Source organism: Ips typographus, linkage group LG3 (assembly GCF_016097725.1).
Source record: "Ips typographus isolate SLU linkage group LG3, UJ_Ityp_2.0, whole genome shotgun sequence".
NCBI classification, from domain to species: Eukaryota; Metazoa; Arthropoda; class Insecta; order Coleoptera; family Curculionidae; genus Ips; species Ips typographus.
The window spans coordinates 15539597-15559933 of record NC_138424.1 but is presented as its reverse complement, the minus strand read 5'-3'; the positions used below and the strand labels follow the sequence as shown (position 1 = coordinate 15559933).

At 38.4% G+C, this 20337-nt stretch overlaps 2 protein-coding genes and 1 long non-coding RNA gene across 3 annotated transcripts in view; 2 read left to right on the top strand and 1 right to left on the bottom strand.

Moving 5' to 3' along the window:
- The first annotated feature begins 1110 nt into the window (after positions 1-1110).
- On the top strand, positions 1111-6606 carry LOC145727170 (uncharacterized). The gene is made up of 4 exons (XM_081976648.1): positions 1111-1445; positions 5874-5951; positions 6008-6159; positions 6213-6606. Exons 1-4 carry the CDS (start codon positions 1382-1384, stop codon positions 6339-6341), a joined length of 423 nt encoding a protein of 140 aa, XP_081832774.1. The 5' UTR covers positions 1111-1381; the 3' UTR covers positions 6342-6606.
- The window catches only part of vir (VIR_N domain-containing protein), a 32187-nt gene continuing 18449 nt past the window's right edge, over positions 6600-20337 (bottom strand). The window contains exons 10-14 of the mRNA XM_081976645.1: positions 16338-16507; positions 16036-16283; positions 15727-15882; positions 6748-6856; positions 6600-6696 (exon numbers count right to left, since the gene is read on the bottom strand). Coding sequence (XP_081832771.1) covers positions 6654-6696; positions 6748-6856; positions 15727-15882; positions 16036-16283; positions 16338-16507 — 726 coding nt within the window. The 3' untranslated portion in view covers positions 6600-6653. The remainder of the gene's footprint in view (positions 6697-6747; positions 6857-15726; positions 15883-16035; positions 16284-16337; positions 16508-20337) is intronic.
- Positions 7609-19605, top strand: LOC145727172 (uncharacterized). Its single transcript, XR_014177795.1, has 3 exons — positions 7609-7748; positions 7779-8820; positions 19360-19605. It is a non-coding gene; the product is annotated as an uncharacterized LOC145727172 (long non-coding RNA).

Sequence of the window (20337 nt, the reverse complement as noted above, 5' to 3'; positions counted from 1 at the left end):
ATTTCCAGATATGGACCAACAGTAACGGGTTACTGGTTGCAGTGGAATTCGCTTCGACTGCGAGATGACTTTAATTACTCGCAAATGGGAAAGTCCAGACGGAAAACGCTTTATTTACCAAACAATAGTGCCCAATTCCTGCAAAGAGAATGTGCTGCGAGAACTACATGACAGTCGCGGAGGAGGACACTTTGGAGTAAACCAGGCTCTGGCTAGAATAAGAGATCGATTTTACTGGATTAACTTCAGAAAGGACGTTGAGGAATGGTGTAAACGGTGTGACGAGTGTTCGTTACAGAAGGGATCAGGCAAAATTCAGGAACTTGAGAGAGAGAAGATGAAATCAAACAACTACCGTATGAAGATGACACTGGACCACAGACCAGCTGGTGGCAATTATAAGGAAGGTGATGCTGTGGGGATGTTTCAACCCAAGAGGAGCGAAGGATCAAGTCAAAGATGGCAACGACACTGGGAGGGACCTTACAATGTGGTAAAAAGGTTAAACGACGTCGTGTACAGAGTCCAACGCAGCCCCAAAGGCAAGATAAAAATTGTCCATCTAAATAGACTCAAGAAATACCAGAGACTAGATGAAACGGATCGGGACGATCAGCTTTAAGAGGGGGGCAGTGTTACGGTTTGGGCCTACTATGCGCGATACTTCTGAACGAGCACTCGATTCGGGATGGAATCGATGCGCCGCAATATCTGACCGGGCGCGTGTAAAAGTACACCACCGTTAGATAGCGATACAGCGATAAGCATCTTCGACGTTCGACGCAAATCGCAAAGCGTTTCAGAGTGGTTCTAGAACGTGGTTTACCGAATATAAAAGAAGCGCTCTCGACGGTGGACGAGTAGTAGTGAATTTGGGAACGCGGTAAAGTTCAAATTGTGGAATTGTACTAGTGTTTTTAGTAGCTGAATTAATTATTGTACGGAGTGATTTGAAGTGTATATAAATTTATTAATTGTTGAGTTAAATTGACTTTGTGTAAACCCACGGGAAAACCGTAACAATACTTTACATGTAATTACTTTCGCAGGTGTTTGTAAAGTCATTAATAAAAAAAAACTAACGGTATATAATCTCATGTACTTGGTATATGAGGCTATACTGTCTCTTTAATTATAAAGAGACGAATCATTTTCATTTTCGTCATCATAACCTTAAAGATCAACATATTTGTGTGTTCATAAATTTGATTTTTTTTTCTGTTTACTTGAGTGAGGCTATTATTTTGTTATTTTACTTTATTATCTAAGATCTCAGATAATAGAGAATATTCTTGGTTAAATAGAAAATAGAAGTATTATGTATAGTTGCATATAAAACCACACAAAAGCTAGGGGCAAACTTTCAACAAAACTTCAAGTTATGAGTGCCGCAATAGTAAGGAAAGCTTTGGAAATAGTTGATCCAGACTTTAGTCAACAGAAAGGTAGGCACAGATAGGTTTTAGCTATTAAGACTAGTATATTCTGATATAGTATAAGTACCTGCACATTTTATCTTTCTTTATGAACAGGAGTGCAACTGACCTGCCACAAACATCCAAAATGCTTGTAATTCATTTTCCTCTCAACCAAACTGTTGTGGCATAAAGGATGCTTTTAGGTTTTTTACTTCATAATAAATTTGGTTTATAATAAACAGTAACCAGTTAATTATTTACAAAAAAAATGAATACAAACTATACTAAACAGTTTGGTTTCATTATCAAACAACTGAGCAAAACACTTCAACTGTATGCTAAATCTACATGTACTAGATAAGAATGAAACTTTGCTTGAAAACCGAAAACTTGATGGAATTGGCTTCTTAAACTAGTGTTGCCTGATATTCAATCTTAATGACACCATTTCTTTAGCATTTGTAGCAATTTTTACTATGATTATTTCCTTCCTAACAATTTTGACCAATTGCTATCAAGAATTAGTATAACAAATGTAAATTTTAAGTGGAAAAATCACTTGTCAACAACTGTCAACTTAGCTGTCAGCAGTTTTTCCAGAAAAAAATTCGAAAAAAATTGCACACTACTCACAACAACATAAAGAATAGTGTTACCCTTTCTAGCTTGAAAGTTATTGTTCTTATTAATTATTGTTCTTATTGTTTTAATTAAAATAAAATGTTTATTTAACTCAGGAAATAATCTTACCAAATATCCCTCCTGCATCTAATTTTTCCCGAAAAATTAAATGCACTAGGGATATTACCCCCGAAAAAAATATGTCAATAAAGTCGATTTTTGCTGGCAAAAATCAAGCAACTCAACAGAAATTAGCATTTAAATCGAATCTAACAATAAGCAAAATTGACTCTTAATAATTTTTTATCACTTTGGTTACGTGGAAAAGCGTCAATATTACATTCAAATCAACGTTACTCTTGATTCAGTCATTTTGGTAACATCATAAAGGTGATCCATTTTGACGAACTGAACTAGCTATGACGTTTAATGACAGGATTATAGTCACCTGACAGCTGTCAAGAGTCATTAAATGGTGCCGTAAAACTGTAAAATGTCAATTAGTCGCGCTTCTTTGATAAATCACGCCGCAATTTATTATTTGTCACTTTGTAGATTTAGATTTGGCAGTAGTAACGTTTAAGACGTTACATTTGACAGTTATGACACTTTTACTGGTGAACGGGTTCCGACAGTTAAGACAACTGTCATGTGACAACTTGGCTGCATAGAGCTGTAAACACAACTTATTGTGTAATTCCTCATAGTTTTTGTTTTGGCACAGTGTATGCCAAAAAAGCAGATTTCAGCTTGCTGCTTTTTCTTGACCAATCACAAACTACAAGCAGTGTTGCAATTTAGGCAAAATTATCAGGTATGCACTTACTATCATACTGTCGTCTTACTATCAAAAGCTCGTAAGTCTGATTTTTTTGAATTTAGTAGTTATAACATTTTTATAACTCCTAAATCTTTCTACAACTAAAATCAAGATTTTTTCTTAAAAACACTTCAGTATACCTTTCAGTGCATTTATTAAATTATGAATAGAACTTTATAATGTAAATCATTTATTAATAATAATAATAACAGTCTTTATTTCAAATTGTGATTAGCAAGGTGATTAGGATATAGTACAATGTACATTATCAACTAATACAAAAGAAATAGCTTCATGGTAAACTATGAGCTATGCAGTACTTAAAGATACTTTTATACATTTTCAGCAATTTCTTCCTAAATACAGATTTCAGAGAATAAGCAAAATTTATTTAACAGTTCTTCCTCTACAGAAATAATCATCTATGGTGTAGGGTTCTCATTCAATTAGTACATTTTTTACGATGTTAAATAGATTTCGGTTCTTTTCAAGAAGGATGAGACACTCATATAAATAAATTGCATAAACTGTCATTATTAAATATGGATCTACATGAATTTCTGTATTTCATTTTGAACATTAATCTAATTGCTATTTTTTTAATTACAAATACATGCTGTATTGAAGTATTTCTACCCCAAAACATAATTGCACACTTCATAATTGATTCAAAGTTAGCAAAGTACAATATTCTAAGGGCTGCCAGGTTCAGATACCTGGAGACGATTCGAATTCCATAGCAAATTGAGTTTAACCTGCCTAGCAGAACATTTATGTGATCATTTCATATTGTGGGAGAGGTTAAGTACTTGGGCGTAACGTTAGACAGTAAACTCACGTGGAAACCTCACATAGACAAAGTTATACAAAAGGCCACTGTCACTATGTGGCATTTGCGCCGGGCTCTGGGGAAAAACTGGGGCTTAAAACCACACGTTATGAGGTGGTTATACACGGCCGTTATAAGACCGACGATCTGTTATGGTTCCTTGGTATGGTGGCCGGCGGTGGAGAAGGTCTTTGTATCACGGAAACTGACGGGTTTGCAAAGACTAGGCTGTCTGGCAATAACCGGCGCAATGAGAACACCGAGTCTTGCATTAAACGTTCTTCTGGGCCTTCCTGAGTTACTTCTGTGGATACGCAGGACGGCCGCTGCGGCGCTGCAGAAGATGGAATGCGGCTCTACAAGGCGTGACAATCTACCTGCGTTAAGGACATACAAGTATAGCGGCCGCCATGCATCGGGATATTCCAATCCTGGGGGCCAAAGATGGTCGCACCTGACGTAAGACGAAATTGCAACCAGGGAAACTTAGGATAGTAGGTCAGTGACTTCTCGAAAAGGGGTGCAAAGCTGGTACACCGACGGCTCAAAGTCTCCCAATACGGGATGGTCCGGGGCGGGAGTCTACCGACAAGATACCAACAAGGAGGCATATTTTTTGCTGGGGGGGTGGACGACCATCTTTCAGGCGGAATCGTTTGCAATCCTTGAGGTCGACACAAGCAAGGAAGTTACAGAAGAACGAGAGGAAGTGATCGAAAATCTACTCCGACAGTCAGGCTTTCCTAAAGGCAACAGACTGATTCAGGAATGCTGGGATGCCCTGGAACAAAATGGCAGAGCAGAAGCAGGAAAACCTAGTGTGGATTCCGGCACATTGCGGAAAACGAGCGGGCCGATGCACTGACCCGGTTCGAGTCTTCTGAGAGTCCAATAACAGCCGAACCTCACATGGGATTAAGCAACAGACAGGTAGCAAGCGCACTAAGTGACTGGGCGCTTGAAAGTACCACAGAGACGTGGAGAAATGCGGAAGGGTGCAGACAAGCCAAGGAATTGATTGGAATCCCAAACGACGCCAAGGCAAAATCCAAATGGTTGATGTCAAGGAGTCGCTGGGTCTTAAAAACACTGGTTGCGGTTCTGACAGGTCACTGTGGCCTAAACAGACATTTGCATCTACTAGGAATTGGTGTTAGCCCTGTTTGTTCACAATGTGGAACGGCGGAGGAAACATCATATCATCTATTAGGAGTCTGTCATCGTTAATCGTCTATCAGGAGGCGCTTTCTTGGGGCCTTTTTGGGGTTTGAGGGGAAACGGCGAAAAGGGCCTCAAGGCCTACTCGCCGGACTTTTTAGGGTTTTTTTAGTTTTTAGGGCATGATTACATACGTGAGTACCACACATATTTTCCGCCTGGCAAAATCTTATTACATCGATTTTTATTAATTCACATCAAATGACTGCGAAAATATGATAATAAATAAAAAATAAACGTTCAACACCCTGTATTTTTTTAATGTCAACTTTGAGCTAAATAAAAATGTCAGGAATGTAGTGTTCTATGTAGCATTACTTAAGGTCCACCCTGTATTTATCACGTTCTTTGAACCACTCTAAACAATGAAAAATAATTGTAAACTATCTATCTTAACATTCTCCAAAACCAATACAAATAAGATAACAAACTTTGCGGTTGACTCACCCTGCACAGACAGATCAACAGATATATCGATTATGTAAAATTTATCTGATCACTCTGTAAACAAGTAAAATGTTGTAATTGGTTGTTCTAATCCTTGTAAATGCGCTTTCGATTGATCCAATATTGCCATCAAATATCAAAATTACTGAGATTGTATGATATTAAAATTAAGTTAAGCTTTTAAGCCAAACAACTTATCAGCAACTCAGGTTGTAATGTGTTTTTTATTGTTTATCAATTTTCAGTTAACTTTGCCAAGTTATCTGGTGTTACTCTAGAGAGTTATCGCAAATTATGATTCCAGACACGGTTCCGTATAAAACACTCCTGTAATTATATTTACATGTAAAAAACACAAAACAAATTTATACAGACACCCAATCAGCTAAAGTAAACGAGACAGATTGGTGTCTACCGTCGTTTTGCCTTTTTTAACGAATATGTGTGATCTACATTTAAACGATTTCACCAATAATTAATTAATCAATTAACCAATAATTTAGAAATTGTTTTTATTTAGGCAAAAAAAGGAAACCGAAATCACAAAGCTCCAGCCTATTTCCAGAAAAGTATAAAATAGCCAAAACAGCTGTAAATAGTAAGTATTTTATGCAAAATAATCGTTTAAAGGTTAAATCCACACCATACTTTCAGTTGACCGCAACACACTTCCAAACAGATACACTGTGAACGATGCCAAGCGAGAATTGAATTTGGAAAAAGACATTCTAGAAGAAAACTTGAAAAAATTGGAATTGATCAAAAAACACAGCAAAATCACTTTGGATCAACGTTCCACAAATAATGTAATTTGGAAAAATTAGTCATTAAATGCAAAATGTTATTGGTTTTATTGTAGATCATCCAAAGGGCTGTTTCCAGACGTCCAATTAAAACCAAAAAGAAAAAATCTAAAAAGTCCGGTACTGCATTTACTGAGGAAGACTTTAAACGATTTGAAGAAGAATACCGTAACACTGAAGATTAAAATGATGCTCTCTGATAGACACTTAGGAACTGTACAGTTGTTTTTAGGGTGTTTTACTTTAGCTTACTTATTTTTCATTTTAATGATTGTTCCTATATTACCTGTGGACATTACGATGTTTATAAAATGGACACCTCCTTCATGTTTATTACTATTCAGTGGTATTTTTGGAATGATTTTTATAGGTTGTTTATCTTTGTTTACTCTAGTAGTGATGTGGAAAGGTGACTGATTAGAAATGTAAAAAATAAATACCTGTTACGTACTTCAGTGTCTTTTATTTAAAACTTCTTAAGATTAATGAATTAACATTTAAAAGTATGGACCTCTACCGAGCGGAGCTCCCCACCAAAAGCTGTAAAATTGAATGGTTTATTTATTAAACTGTGATTACAAAGAAACTTACAGTTGTCTGTTGTATTGCATACTTCGTTCAGATGTAACGAAAGCTCGACCTCGTGAACCTCTAGCCATTCTGGTAGAAGCTAAAATTTCTCTACTCAACTTATTGTAACCTGTAAATAATTAAAAAGTGTTATAATATTGTCACGAATGGAAAATCCATTAATTTAAAAGATGGACTTATTAGAGGGTGACAATAAAAAAATGACCTCTAGCAAAAACTCCATAAAATGTTTAATTTGCAACAAAACTCAAATTCATCGGCAAAGAACTATTAACAACTATTTTGACTAACATACTCAGTCGGTTTCAAAGTGGCCTCCTTGCGCGTCTCGACAGAGTATCAAACGCTTTATCGAAAATTTTCTTCTGCGCAAAACTCACTTTGTTGGCGATACCACAGTTTGCAACAGTAACAAGCTTTTAGACTGTTCTAAAAGCTTTTGGAAGCTTCTAAGCTGTTTCAGGAGCATTTGGAAGGTTTTTAGGACAGTTTAAAGAGAATATTGAAGGTTCTGGAATGCTTTAGGGGCAATTGGAAATCCTAGACCATTCTAGAAGTGAAGCTTTTAAACTGCTCTAATATCATATGGAAGCTTTAGACTCTTCCAAAATCTTTTGGTAAGCTCCACTTTCCGTATGCTGCTTCAGTAGCATTTGGAAGCTTCTAGGCACTCTTTTAAAAGCTTTTGGAGTATCTATAATGTTTTAGAAGCTCCTGCAATCTTTTTGTACAACTTTAGGAGTATTTGGAATTTTCTTTCCCATTCACGGCGCAGCGACTCCAAAGTTTTGTGACGTGTAGCACAGGTCCTGGTCTCCAAAATAGACCACACACTGTAGTCCATCGGATTTAGATCTGACGAGTAGGGTGGCCATTCCTTCGACGAAATGAAATCCGGAAAATTGATTCGGCACCAGTCCTGAGTCGCTTTTGCTTTGTGGGCCGGAGCGGAGTCCTGTTGGAACGTCCAATCTGCATTGCCAAAGTGCTGCTGAGCCCCCGTAAGTACAACGTTATCAAGGATGTCACAGCGGTAGACGTCCTGGTTGATTTTGATCCCCTGTTCCACGAAAACGAGGGTAGTCTTGCCGCTGGCGCAAATTTTGGCCCAAACCATAACAGCCGCGGGATTTTGGCGATGTTCGACGATGGCCGAAGTGCCCGGGGCCTCCACACACCAGTTCTTATCGTTCTGGTGATTGTGGGCTTGTTCAACGGTGAACAGCTTCTCATCTGAGAAGAGGATTTTGTCCCACTGAAGGGGAGCGTGGCGACGAAGGAGCCGATTGATTCCCGATTAATACCAGTCTCACGAGCGATTTTTCCCATGGAGACCTTCGGATTTCGCCTGACTCGTTCTCGGACGAGCTCTCGGTTCTTAGCGGTTCTAACGGTGCGCTTTCTGGCACTTCCTGAACAGCGACCAGTATGGCCGAGCGATGGCCGCTTGATGGTTCGTCGGACGTTAGAATTGTCGATGCCGAGCGTTCGCGCAATATCGATCGGACGCTATTCCAACTTATGTAACCCCAACATTTTTTCTCTCTGGTTTGACATCTTAATAAAGAAGCTTAAAAGTATGTAGTATTTTTAACGAAGAATCGAATAAAAATATCAAGCACTTTCAAACTTAACAGACCTTCATGCCACATTCGTGACAATTTGGTTGTCATTTTTTTATTGTCACCCGGTATTTAAAAGTATAAATTCATTAAATTAAAGCAGATATTTGGAGATGGCAAAATAAAAAAAATTCGCGAGGCAAAGTTACAGTCAGAATGCACATAGTGCATCATCGCTATTTTTTAGCGATGACAAATCACCGCTACTGCTATCCAGAAAAGTGGAAGCGGGATCCGTCTGCCAATCGATCGGGTATAAATTAAGCTCCATATGCGTTGGTAAGGGAGACGGTCAAAGACTCTGCCTCATACGACCATGATATAGTCGTCCCGAATTCCGCAACCCGCACCGGGTTCGTAAATTAATTAAATAGTAAAGCATTTCTTAAATTATAATAAATCGCGAGTGCCAAACCCTCCAGAAAGCTGCTCTCATCATTGTTTAACAAATGTAAGTATGGATTTATTATTGTAATATTTTGTGAATGTAAAAGGTATTGTTTAAAGTGTTACTTTTGGGAATTGTTTGAAGGTTCTATTCCGATTCACTAAGTTGATAAACCAACCATTTTGTCAATTAGTTTTAACTGTTATTTAGTTATTAAATTATATTTTTCTACCAAGTGGTTTGATTCTACCTCTGAAACAAGATCTCGGTAAAGGCGTTTATTAAAGTAATAAACGCACGTCTCGTTTAACTTGTTAGACCAAAAGGGCTTTACAATTTAAACGTGACAAGTGTACAGAAGGCGAACTCTCTAACGAATAGCAAGGAAATTTCTTTGCTATCATAGAAAACCCTTCTCTATTGGTGAAGATCGGCACTCAACGTAGCTATTCGGGTTGTGTAAAATAGAAAAACCAAATGAGGTCTTGCTATGATTTTTTCTCTCTTGCGGCTATGACATTTTATATTTACCAATCTTTCTTTTCCGTCGTCTTCTAAAATTCAAATGTTTTGTTTTTTAACTTTTATGCCCGTCAGTGTCAACATTGTGTCAATAAGGTTGGGTTGGGGACCTTGCATCTATTAGTTATTGTTTTTGAGGTGTAAGCTGTTCATGATGGAATGGTTGTGTTATGGCTATATGGGTTCCATCAACACATCCTAAAGTCCCATCCTACATTCTTCACAAAATGTATAAAAATTGTTTACAAGCAACTGAAAAATATTAATGGTCCAACAAGAAAATAAGAAACTGAAGAGACAGAACTACAATAAATAAAACCAACAACAAAAATGGCAACAAAACGAATTATTTTAGAATGTAAACTTAAAAATATGATTAATTACTGAAAAAGAAAGTAAAAAACGTAGAATTATTCAAATTATTGTCATTGATACTTGTCATTAACCCTGAATACGACGAAACAAGTAAAAGCCCTAGATTTATTACTAGAAATTAGTCAATGTTTTTAGGACCGATAAGTTCCCGTTTTCTGTTGACGGTGTCAGCCGAATGTGATAGAAAATAGCTTAGAGAGTACCAACAGTTAATAGAAAGAAATTTTCTTTCTTGTCTATTTCTATGCGTTTTCTATTTCATACATCGTTAGGGAGTTCGCCTCCAGGATGTTTATTATAGATATTACTAATAATAGGGCTTTTTTATAATTTATAGTAGAAAAGCAAATGCAATATACGAAAGGGTGGTATCCAACAAATCGTCCACTAAGAATAACAAGGTTTTAACTACAATCTGGATTTTAGCAAAACAAGGTTTTCTGTGAAATTTGATAACATTTTGCGCCATCTAGTCATCGTAGAGTTCTAACTTTCGTCAATATTCACTATTTTGATTTCACATAGTAGTATCTGCGTGCACTTAGAACTTTGTTAACCAGAAGCAGCAGATACACCTTCGTTATGCTAATAATACTGGTGTGCATAACCGTCAAAATCCCCCAAAATCGCAATTCTTACATATCTCTTTGCGTTTTGAATATTCTTAGAAATAATGCAGACCTCACGATAGTTTACAGGGTGTTTGCGCGTAGCATACGCTTTTTACTGAACCACCCTGTGTTCTTCACCGAGCACACTTGGCATTAGGTACCCGCTAATCTATAGTTTAACCATGAAATACTCGATTCCCGGACATGGCGCTGTACAGAGTGTCCCATTTTCGACACTTTGGTAGGATATCTCACTTATTTTTAGAGATACAGTCTGTTACTTTTTTGTGAAATTTAACATGGCGTCAGCAGAATTGTCATCACTTTTTGAAGAGGTGAAAACGGATTCTTATAGATATTTTTCTGTACAATCCAGTGACGTAGTTTGTTTTTTGCTGAAATCTTTCGTTTTTTAATTACATATGACATAAACATATGTTTTTTTTAAATGGAACACCCTGTATAATATTTTTTTTTTATTCGGCTTATTGTGGGCTTTTCAAAAATATATAATTGTATATAACTATTTTTACAAGGTCAGAACTTAATTTCAGAAAGAAAGATTTCAACGAAAAACAAACTACGTCACTGGATTCTACGGAAAAATATCCATAAGAATCCGTTTTCACCTCTGCAAAAAGTTTAAAGATATCGGGGGTACCTCAAAAGTGATATTTTTCAATTTTCCCCTGCATCTTACCAACGAAATGGATTATGACAATTCTGCCGATGCCATGTTTATTTTCACAAAAAAGTAACACACTGTCGCGAAAACCGCAACCTCGTTAGTTTAAAAATAAATGAGATACTCTACAAAAGTGTCGAAAATGGGACACCCTGTACAAGAAGTAGATAGGTCTGTTCGCAGAAGCAATCCCTGACTTATTTCCAACTCAGAAACAGTAAATGTCAAGTTTTATTGGTTGAATGCTCACGTGACTTTGACGTATTTTGACTTTTGACCAATGGATGTACCTATTTCTCTTACTACTAGTTGGAGATTCTCTCTGCGAACAGACCTACCATAATATTGAAATACAAAAGTTATCCGGGCTTATAAGCCGTGGTCCAATGGAATTTCTTCCTGACGTTTCGTCCACATCTGTGGCCGACATTATCAAAGGCGACAAGGTAACGGTCGAAGTGCTCTAGTGGTCTAAAAATCTTAATGGCTTCTCTAGTTAATCTAGGATAGTAACGTTGTGATCGATCCAGAACCTCCACCTCTTCAAAACGAATATCATGTCCTCTAGAATGTTCTGCCTGCCACCACTGATTTGTCGGTCTGTCCTAGTCTGCAACTTCTCTTGTGCTCTGCTATTCTTGTGTTGACACTACGTTTAGTTGTTCCAATATATGCGGATCCACAGCTGCAGGGGATCCTGTAAACTCCAGAAGCCGATAAAGGATCCCGTTTGTCCTCGGCCGATCTAAGACTCTGTTGTATTGTGCGGGTTGGTTTAAAGACCGTCTTGACCTTGTGCTTCTCTAAAATCTTTCCAACCCTATCCGTGACCTTGTGTATGTATGGTAAGCAAGTCCAACCAACTTTCTCTTCAACATCCCCCGTTTGTTGTCTTCGTAGTACGATGTTTCTTGGGCGAGTGGCTCTGTTGAATTGTTGTCTACTGTATCCGTTCCATCCGAAAACCCTTTCCAGATGTTTAAGCTCCTTTTCTAAATCAGATGATTCGCAAATCCTTTTTGCCCGCTCTGATAGGGTTTTGATCACTCCTCTTTTTTGGCTAGAGTGATGATTAGATCCATTATTGAGATAACGATCCGTGTGTGTTGGTTTTCGATACACCGTGTGAGCCAGTGTTCCATTAGGTTTCCTTGTCACCATTACAATTTAGATGTACCAAGAATTGCTGCAGTTCGTCTTCACCGTGGCTCCAAACTACAAAGGTATCGTCAACCTTACACAAAACCAGCCCTTTGGTTTCTTTGGAGCGGTGTCTAGGGCATTTAGTTTAAATGTTTCCATAAAATAGTTTGCTATTACCGGACTGACAGGGCTGCCCATTGCTACACCATCATTCTGTTCGAAGAATTCCACCCTGCCACTGGAAGTAAGTGGTGGTTAGGCAGTGTCTGAACAATTTGGCGATGTCCAGTGGAAAATCTCGTTCTATCTGCTCCATAGCCGTTTTATTGGGTACCATAGTGAATAAAGAAACAACATCAAAACTCACAAGAACGTCACCTGGAGATAAAGTTAAGGCATGCAATTTGTCCACAAAATGTGCTGAGTCTTTGATGAAGCTGTCCGTCTTTCCTATTTTTGGTTGAAGGAGTGTTGTAAGGTACTTTGCTATCTCAGACGTAGGGCCTCCTATGGCACTAATAATGAGTCTTAAAGGTACATACGGCTTGTGTATTTTAGGAAAACCATAAAGTCTGGGTGGAAGGGCCTTTGTCTTGAGTTTCGAGATATCTTCAGCAGCGACAGTCGTGGAATCTTTAATAAGTTGGTTTATGGTTCTAAGTATTCGACCAGTTGGATCACGTGGCAACTTCTTGTAGGTTATGGGATCCAGAAGGGTTTCGATCTTCCATTCGTAGTTAGTTGTTGATATGATCACTGTTGCGTTTCCTTTATCAGCAGGTAAAACGAGGATCTCTTTGTCTTGATTGAGTGTTTTAAGAGCTGTTTTGCTTTCTCCAAAAGTGAAATTGCTTTTCGGGGGCTTTGCTTTGAATCCGTGACGTTCCTGCTCTTATGTGCTCTGCGGTATGTATTGGCAACGACCGTATTCCACTCTCCACATTTGCAATGATTTCCTCTACCGGCAGCTTTGCAGGTACTATCGCAAAATTTCCTCTCTTGCTCAAAACCCTCTGTTCATCAGCAGACAGTTCCTTTTGAGTAAGATTGACAATAGTTCCACGTTGTCTGTCTTCAGGTGGTGCGTCTACTAAATCTGGTTGCCGGTTATGTTGTGTCCGAGCTTCAAACTTCTTTTTTTGACGCTCTGTCGCTATGGCTTCAGTTATTCTCCTGCGTTCGTGTGTTAAACGGTCCACTCCGGTAAACGTCAGGAAGAAATTCCATTAGACCACGGCTTATAAGCCCGGATAACTTTTGTATTTCAACCATAATCTAGTTAATATAGTTGAATCTTATTCCGCCAGGGGGCTAGTTTTGATACCATGACCCAAATTCCAAATTAATCAAAAAAATCAAACGGAATGATATGACTTTTTCTTTATGAAAAAGGACTCAAGTAACATCCAAATAGGCTAGTAAAAACCGTTTTTTAAAATCTCCTTCCTAACCTCAAATATTGCGAAAATCAGATTAATGGATCTTTGAAGGGCAATAATCGCGCGGTAAATGTCTTAAAACTATTAAAAATTTAGCTACGAAATGAATAAGGTGTTAAAGAAGGAATTAAGGGAAAATAAGTCTAAATAGACTTCATTTAAACTTTATTTAAAACAAATATATATCGTCAGGACATTCATGTTTCTCGAAAGGGATGAAACGCATGATATTACTTTAATATTACTCTCGAAATTCTTAATTTAATATAAAAAGTAAGCCTAAAACCCAAATAGGTTTATTCTATCCAAATTCCACTTATTTACGAACCATTTATAAAGATTTTTTGTAAAATTTGATGCCTCAAATCTAGCATTTTGAGTAAAGTGTTTCTTTATTTTTTGCAATATGGTTGAAAAATAAAAAAATGTGTAATATACATATGTGTAATATACTTATTTGGGTTTTTAGGCTTACTTTTTAAATTAAAGGTAAGAATAATATTAAAGTGCCTTCTATATAAAGTTCAGGATGCGTTTAGTCCTTTTTTGAAGCAACATGAATGTTATGATAATAAATATTTTTTTCTAATTTTGGCATATAAAGTGACACTTTTCAAAACTTAGAGATTAGAGTGACAAAACGTTTTACTTTTCGTAACTAGTTAGTAACTCATTCAAATTGTAGGACCTCGCTACGCTCGCCCTACATTCATTCGTTACACAAAATCGATCTTTTCGTAACTGGTTACATAAATAGCTATTTTATAATGCCTAAATAAATTCTATTTTTTTTTCTATTTTATTTAGTCTCACAAGTGGATTAACATCTTATTCATCTCTTGTAGCTAAATTGATTTTTAGTTTTAGAAAACTTACAGCGCGATGATTGTCCTTCAAACTTCCATTCATCTGATTTTCCCAATGTTTTAGTTTAGAAACAAGATTTTGAAAAACGGTTTTCACTGGCCTATTTGGAAGTTATTTGGCTACTTTTTCATACAGAAAAAGTCATATCAATACATTTAATTTTTTTTGGAATTTGTCATGGTGTCAAAACTAACCCACTGGCGGCAAAGAATTCAACTAAATGAACTATGTTTTGGTTGATTCTTATTGCCCAAGAAATGCTATTTTCAACGATACCAAATTTGTTAAAATCAGTCAAATCGTTAAGAAGTTACAGCAGGCTATTACAAAAACAATTGAACACCCCCCACCATCTTTCTTTTTGAAATAACTGAAATTTTTGTTTTACTAAAATGCTAGATAAACTGGATCTCTTTAAAAATGTGAACAAGTACACTTAGTAGTTTGTTACGCAAAATTTATAGAAAATGCAATTTTTAAATTTAAGATGGCAGTTGGCACCTCTGGTGGTCATTTTAAGAACTTGAAAATATTTTCAAACGATTCTTCATGTCCAATTTACTCAGTAATTTTTGTAACCCCAAAGTCATACGACGTTCGGTTTCTGAGATTGGCCGAAGAACAGTCTTATTGGGTCACTCGGTACAGAGTGAACATCATTATCTCATTTGTTTAGAGAGAAATACAAACAATTGTTAAATACCTATATAAGTTTTAGAGAATATTGAGATGCATAGTTTAAAATTACTTTTGGATATATAGGGTGGTTCATAAAGGCGTGGCAGATAAAATATTAGTTTTTTTAAATAGAACCCCCTATTATTTAACACATTTTTAGAATCTCTATGAACTTTTTAAACTTTTTTGTTAATAATGTCTTATACCTAAACTCAATAGTGTTTCTAATATTTAAATTTTTTCACAAAAATATTAGTTTTTACTATGATGGAAAATTGTCTTTATCACCATTTTTTCTAAAGGTAGAATACTCTTATTTGGTGCGAACTTTCTACAGGGATGACAGGAATTACAAATAACCGAGATATTTGACGTTAAATACAACAGTGTAACTGTACTATAAATATTGAAAATATCACAATTTGTCAGCTCTTAACTTGGCGTTTATGACAGTAAAGAGGTTCCTTCAAAATAACTAACGGATATATTGACCGGGAAATAGAGCAGTGCAAGCCAAGAAAGACAAGTATCCTATTTTATTCTGTTATTTAAAACACAACAAAAGATAAATTTCATGAACGATATTTAAAGCACTGGCACTCAGGATACGACATAAATATGACAGTAATATAAAAAGAGAATCACTTACCGGTGGGTCCGGTAGGTTGCGCTCCGCACGTTTCCAGAGCCACAAAGTCGTCCACATGCAATGATGGTGGCCGTGACGTGTTGGGTGGCCGCGATCTGAACAAGTCTGGCCTTTGAGGTGCTGATCGGGGAAAACCGCGAGGCCGCATAGGGGTAACTGTATAAAATAAACAATTATGCCTCATATGTCAAAGTACCCGGTGTGACAAAAATTCAAATTGAGTTATTATGCAAAGAAATGGCAAAACTGCAATAACACAATCAAACTCTTGACTGATGACGATTCCGAAGATTAAAACACCAGACTTACTGAAAGGTTTTCTAGTTTTAGTTCTTTGTTCCTCATTGCGCTTAGTCCCTTTATCAATATTGGGTGGATCAGTTCGAGAAATTCGACACAACTTCTCTACTTCTTTGATCAAATTGAATTCCGGAGGCAGCTGACGGCAAATTTCAAATAAGTCGCATGGAACCGTTTCCAATTCGCCCTCGCCCTCCTCAGCGGGTGTTACTAGCCAATATCGGTCGGTCAGACGTTCGTCGCACGCATCTGAAGAACTACACAAACCAAATTAATGTTCAAATTTTTCTTTTTAAGAGTTGAAAACTAACCTGAATACTATCCGACTTGCATACTGAACTAGCAAAGGTTGTGGTGCCGGCAATGTTATTTCTTCTGGTACTTTTGAAACACTGGGCTCCTCTGAGCTGCGCAGTTGTTTTAAAAACAACGTCAAACCCTCCAAGATTGTTTCAAAATTGCTGTCTTCCTCTGTTTCACTCTAGTAAAAAACATAAATTATAAATAAACTACTAAGCTAGCTAATAGTGTAACATCCATGTTTACTAGTTACGATGCACACCCAGTAACAGTCAACGTAATGCGAATGCCAATGAGTATAAATAAAGTAGAGAGTATAATAAAAGTCAATATGGTTAATAAAGAATTATTATTACAATTCCTACCTACTTTTCTCTGGGAATAATTATTACTTTATAACTATCCCAAGAGAAAGGTTAGTTATAGCAAGTACAGCTTGTGCCTTGTCTAATTCTTCTCCCTTGCCAGTAAAGGTGTACTAGTCTCCGGCTTAGCGAGTAACAGTCGTCAATTTATTTGACCTTGTTTTCTGTTCCCCCCTTTCTGAAGCTTGCCCTTTTTTGGTTTCCCTGTTTTTTTGTGTCCCGCGTGGTAAGGGACAAAATTTCACTATGTGCTGTTTAGGTAAATTTGAGTCGAAAATGTTCTTTCAACATGATTGAATGCTTCCTTACCAAGATATGATTTTTTTCAATTTAATAGTGTTATTGTGCCAAAAAGTACAATGCTATAATAATTATTATCTCTAGTATATTAAGCACATAAGAAGAGTTTAGTGTATGTAGAGAAATCACATACCAGGGCTGAACTGCTTCGTGAATTTAATAATATCGCTGACGACCTAAAATAACCACCGTGTTGGGAAAAAATGCGAAAGGTATCGTACACATTATTAAAAAAGCTAAATATGCTTACAATGTGAAGGTGGACACTTTTTTTGTTAAATAAAATTATTATTTCGGAATTATTCTAGTTTCCGGCACAATAACACTTGTAACGAAGTTTTTAGATTCGTTACTAATATTTCCCCAAGCGGTTGAAACTGTTTGTTGTAAATTCGCTTCCATGTACCGTTTAACAAAATTGTGGAGGGGGTAAGCCTCGGGCGACGATCCGATCGTAACATTCGTAACTGCGGACTGCGGCGCTCCTGCGATAAGCGGCGGCGGCCCCACTACCGACGCGTCATTATAGTGGGGGCCCTGAGAATCATATAAATGTGGCCCCGTAGCACACAGCAGTAAGCGACACTGAAAACCTCGAAGCTGAAGATTGGGAAACCGAAGTTGAGAGAAGAGCCAGAGACATCAACAGGCAGCCGGACAACACACCAATACGGCATACCTCGCCCGAAAAACTTCGAGACATCATACGGAGTCTCAAACCCAGAAAGGCACCAGGATGTGATGAAATTGGAAATATTCCACTGAGAAAACTGCCAAGACAACCACTAGCCCTGACCAACATCATCAACGCATCACTGCGATTGCGGCATTTTCCAGACCGATGGAAAATGGCAGATGTGATTTTGTTTTCAAAACCAGGAAAAGATCACCTATTTCCCCAAAATTACCGACCAATCAGCTTACTTCCAAGCAGGAAATTAGCGGAAGCAATCATCCTGAAGAGGCTCAAAGAAACCGAAGAAGAACTGCACATTATTCCTGATGAGCAATTTGGATTCAGACAAGGACACTCGACAGAACAACAGATCATTCGAATGGTAGAATTCATCGCAAGTGGATTCAATCACAACGAAGCAACCGGAGCAATCTTGCTGGATGTATCAAAAGCCTTTGATCGCGTTTGGCACAAAGGACTGCTTATCAAGATGCTGGATGCCGGATTCCCAATCAGCCAAGTGAAATTAGTGAGATCTTTCCTGACTGCGCGAAAATTCAGAGTGAAGACTGAAGGAGTCTGCTCGACGTACAGGGAGATGCAAGCAGGGGTACCGCAGGGAGCAGTCCTCTCACTGTTCCTGTACAACATCTACACGAGCATCATACCGCGCGCAGCAGGTTAAAACCTGGCGCTATACGCAGACGACACCGCGCTACTGGCCAAATCCAGGAACGTCAGGCTACTCACACGAATACTCCAAGACGAACTGGAGACATTAGAAAAATGGTGCGCAAAATGGAAAATCCAACTGAACGCCGCCAAGACCCAAGCTATACTATTTAGCAAGCGGCCCAAACTCAGACCGGAAACCAACCTCCGAGTCCAAGATGAAGATATTCCATGGATTAACAACGTGACATACCTCGGCGTAGAACTAGACAAGACACTACCATGGAAGTGTCAAGTCAAAAAAGCCCGGGCGAAAGCAAAGCTTGCCAGGGCTCAGCTCTACCCAGTCATCGGTAGAGATGCCAAAACCAGCATCAAGACCAAGCTGACTCTTATTAGGACGATCATACAACCACACCTGACATACGCCTCAGCAGCCTGAGGACATGCAGCAAAGACCCACTTGAAACGCCTTCAAGCAGTGGAAAACATAAGATCAGCCATAGACGCCCCGTGGTATGTCAGAAACGACACCATCACCAGAGATCTCCAATACAAGGATGGCGGAACACCAGAATCCACTCATAAGGAAGGTCATCGACTATGACCCAGAAATGGAAGCCCCCCATAAACGGCCAAGACATTGCAACTCTCTGAGGGTTATGTGGGATTCTTTGAAGAAAGTGTATAGTGAACAAGACTAATACATTTATTTAACTTCCGTTTTCATACTTTTTCGTAATCTGAATAAAATAGCTTAGCCACCAAAAACCACAACTTGTCTGTTCGGCATACACCGACCGACTCCCCCGCACTTCACCTTTTTGATCCCGCATCGAACAACTTTATACAGGGCCGCACTTTCATTTTTCGCACCACTACAACATCAGTTGCTGGACGATAGATGACAGCACTGAACACCCGATTATGACAACACCCGGATTTGACAACACCCGATCATAACTTTAACTTTATTTTGGAGTAAGTTTTTACTAATGTTTTTCTGTTTTTATGTTTCAGGTAACAGCCATGACTAATCCAGCCACGACGAAGAAGAAAAATATGCCAAGACCTCCACCAGGATGACCAACTGACGAAGAAAGAAGAATTCAAGACAAGAAGAGCGCAGAAGAGTCCCGTTGTCAGCCGGGACACTCTCACCCAGGACAGGCAACGCCGTTGCAACACTGGTAATTCCTGAAAGGGAAACGCTAGTGCCTGTTAACGGAATCCTTCTTCCGGACCTTTCCTTTTAGTCTACAGCGATGGGAGGGTAAAAAGCAGTAGTCTTGCTTGACCCGCTTATCTGAGGCCATTCTTCCTGTCATTTATAATGGCGCAGCAGTAAGCAGGCAGTCTCGCACCGCCTTCGCAAGACTCTCTCCGAAAAGCGCTTCGTACCGTCCGTCCGTAACCGTAAGTACCGTGTCTTGGTGGCGTAGAGTCGCCGGGCGTTCCAGTCATGTAGGCGCATGACGCTCCATGTCCGTCTTATCTCTTTCCCCTCTGTTGGCGTAGAGTCGAAGGGATACCCCGTCATGTTGGCGTATAGTCGAACGTGGTACCGTCCCGAACCAAGTATGGCGTAGTGTCGGAACCCGTCTCTCCTTTTCTCTCTATTGGTAATTTTCACCAAAGTGAGACGGCCGCCGAACATTACCGCGTTAGTTTTAGGATAGACTGCACCGTAGGTTAAGTCCAGAAGTTTATGGTTAAGGGGTACTTCTTAAGTTTCTTGCACCGTGCGGAGTTTTAAGTTTTCCCGTATGTAAGATATGTGGTTATGTTCCGAATAAAGAGAGTAGAATTGTTACCAGTTTGTTTCACTCAACCTTGCGGAGCTCACAAACCGAGAAACTTCATTCTCCACTGTTTCAAGCGGCCCGAAGGCAATCGTGTTCCTACTGGCATGTAACAACTCATTAGGTGCACCATTTTATAAACGCGCCACACAATATTAAATTTAGAAAAAAATCATATCTTGGCAAGGAAGCATTT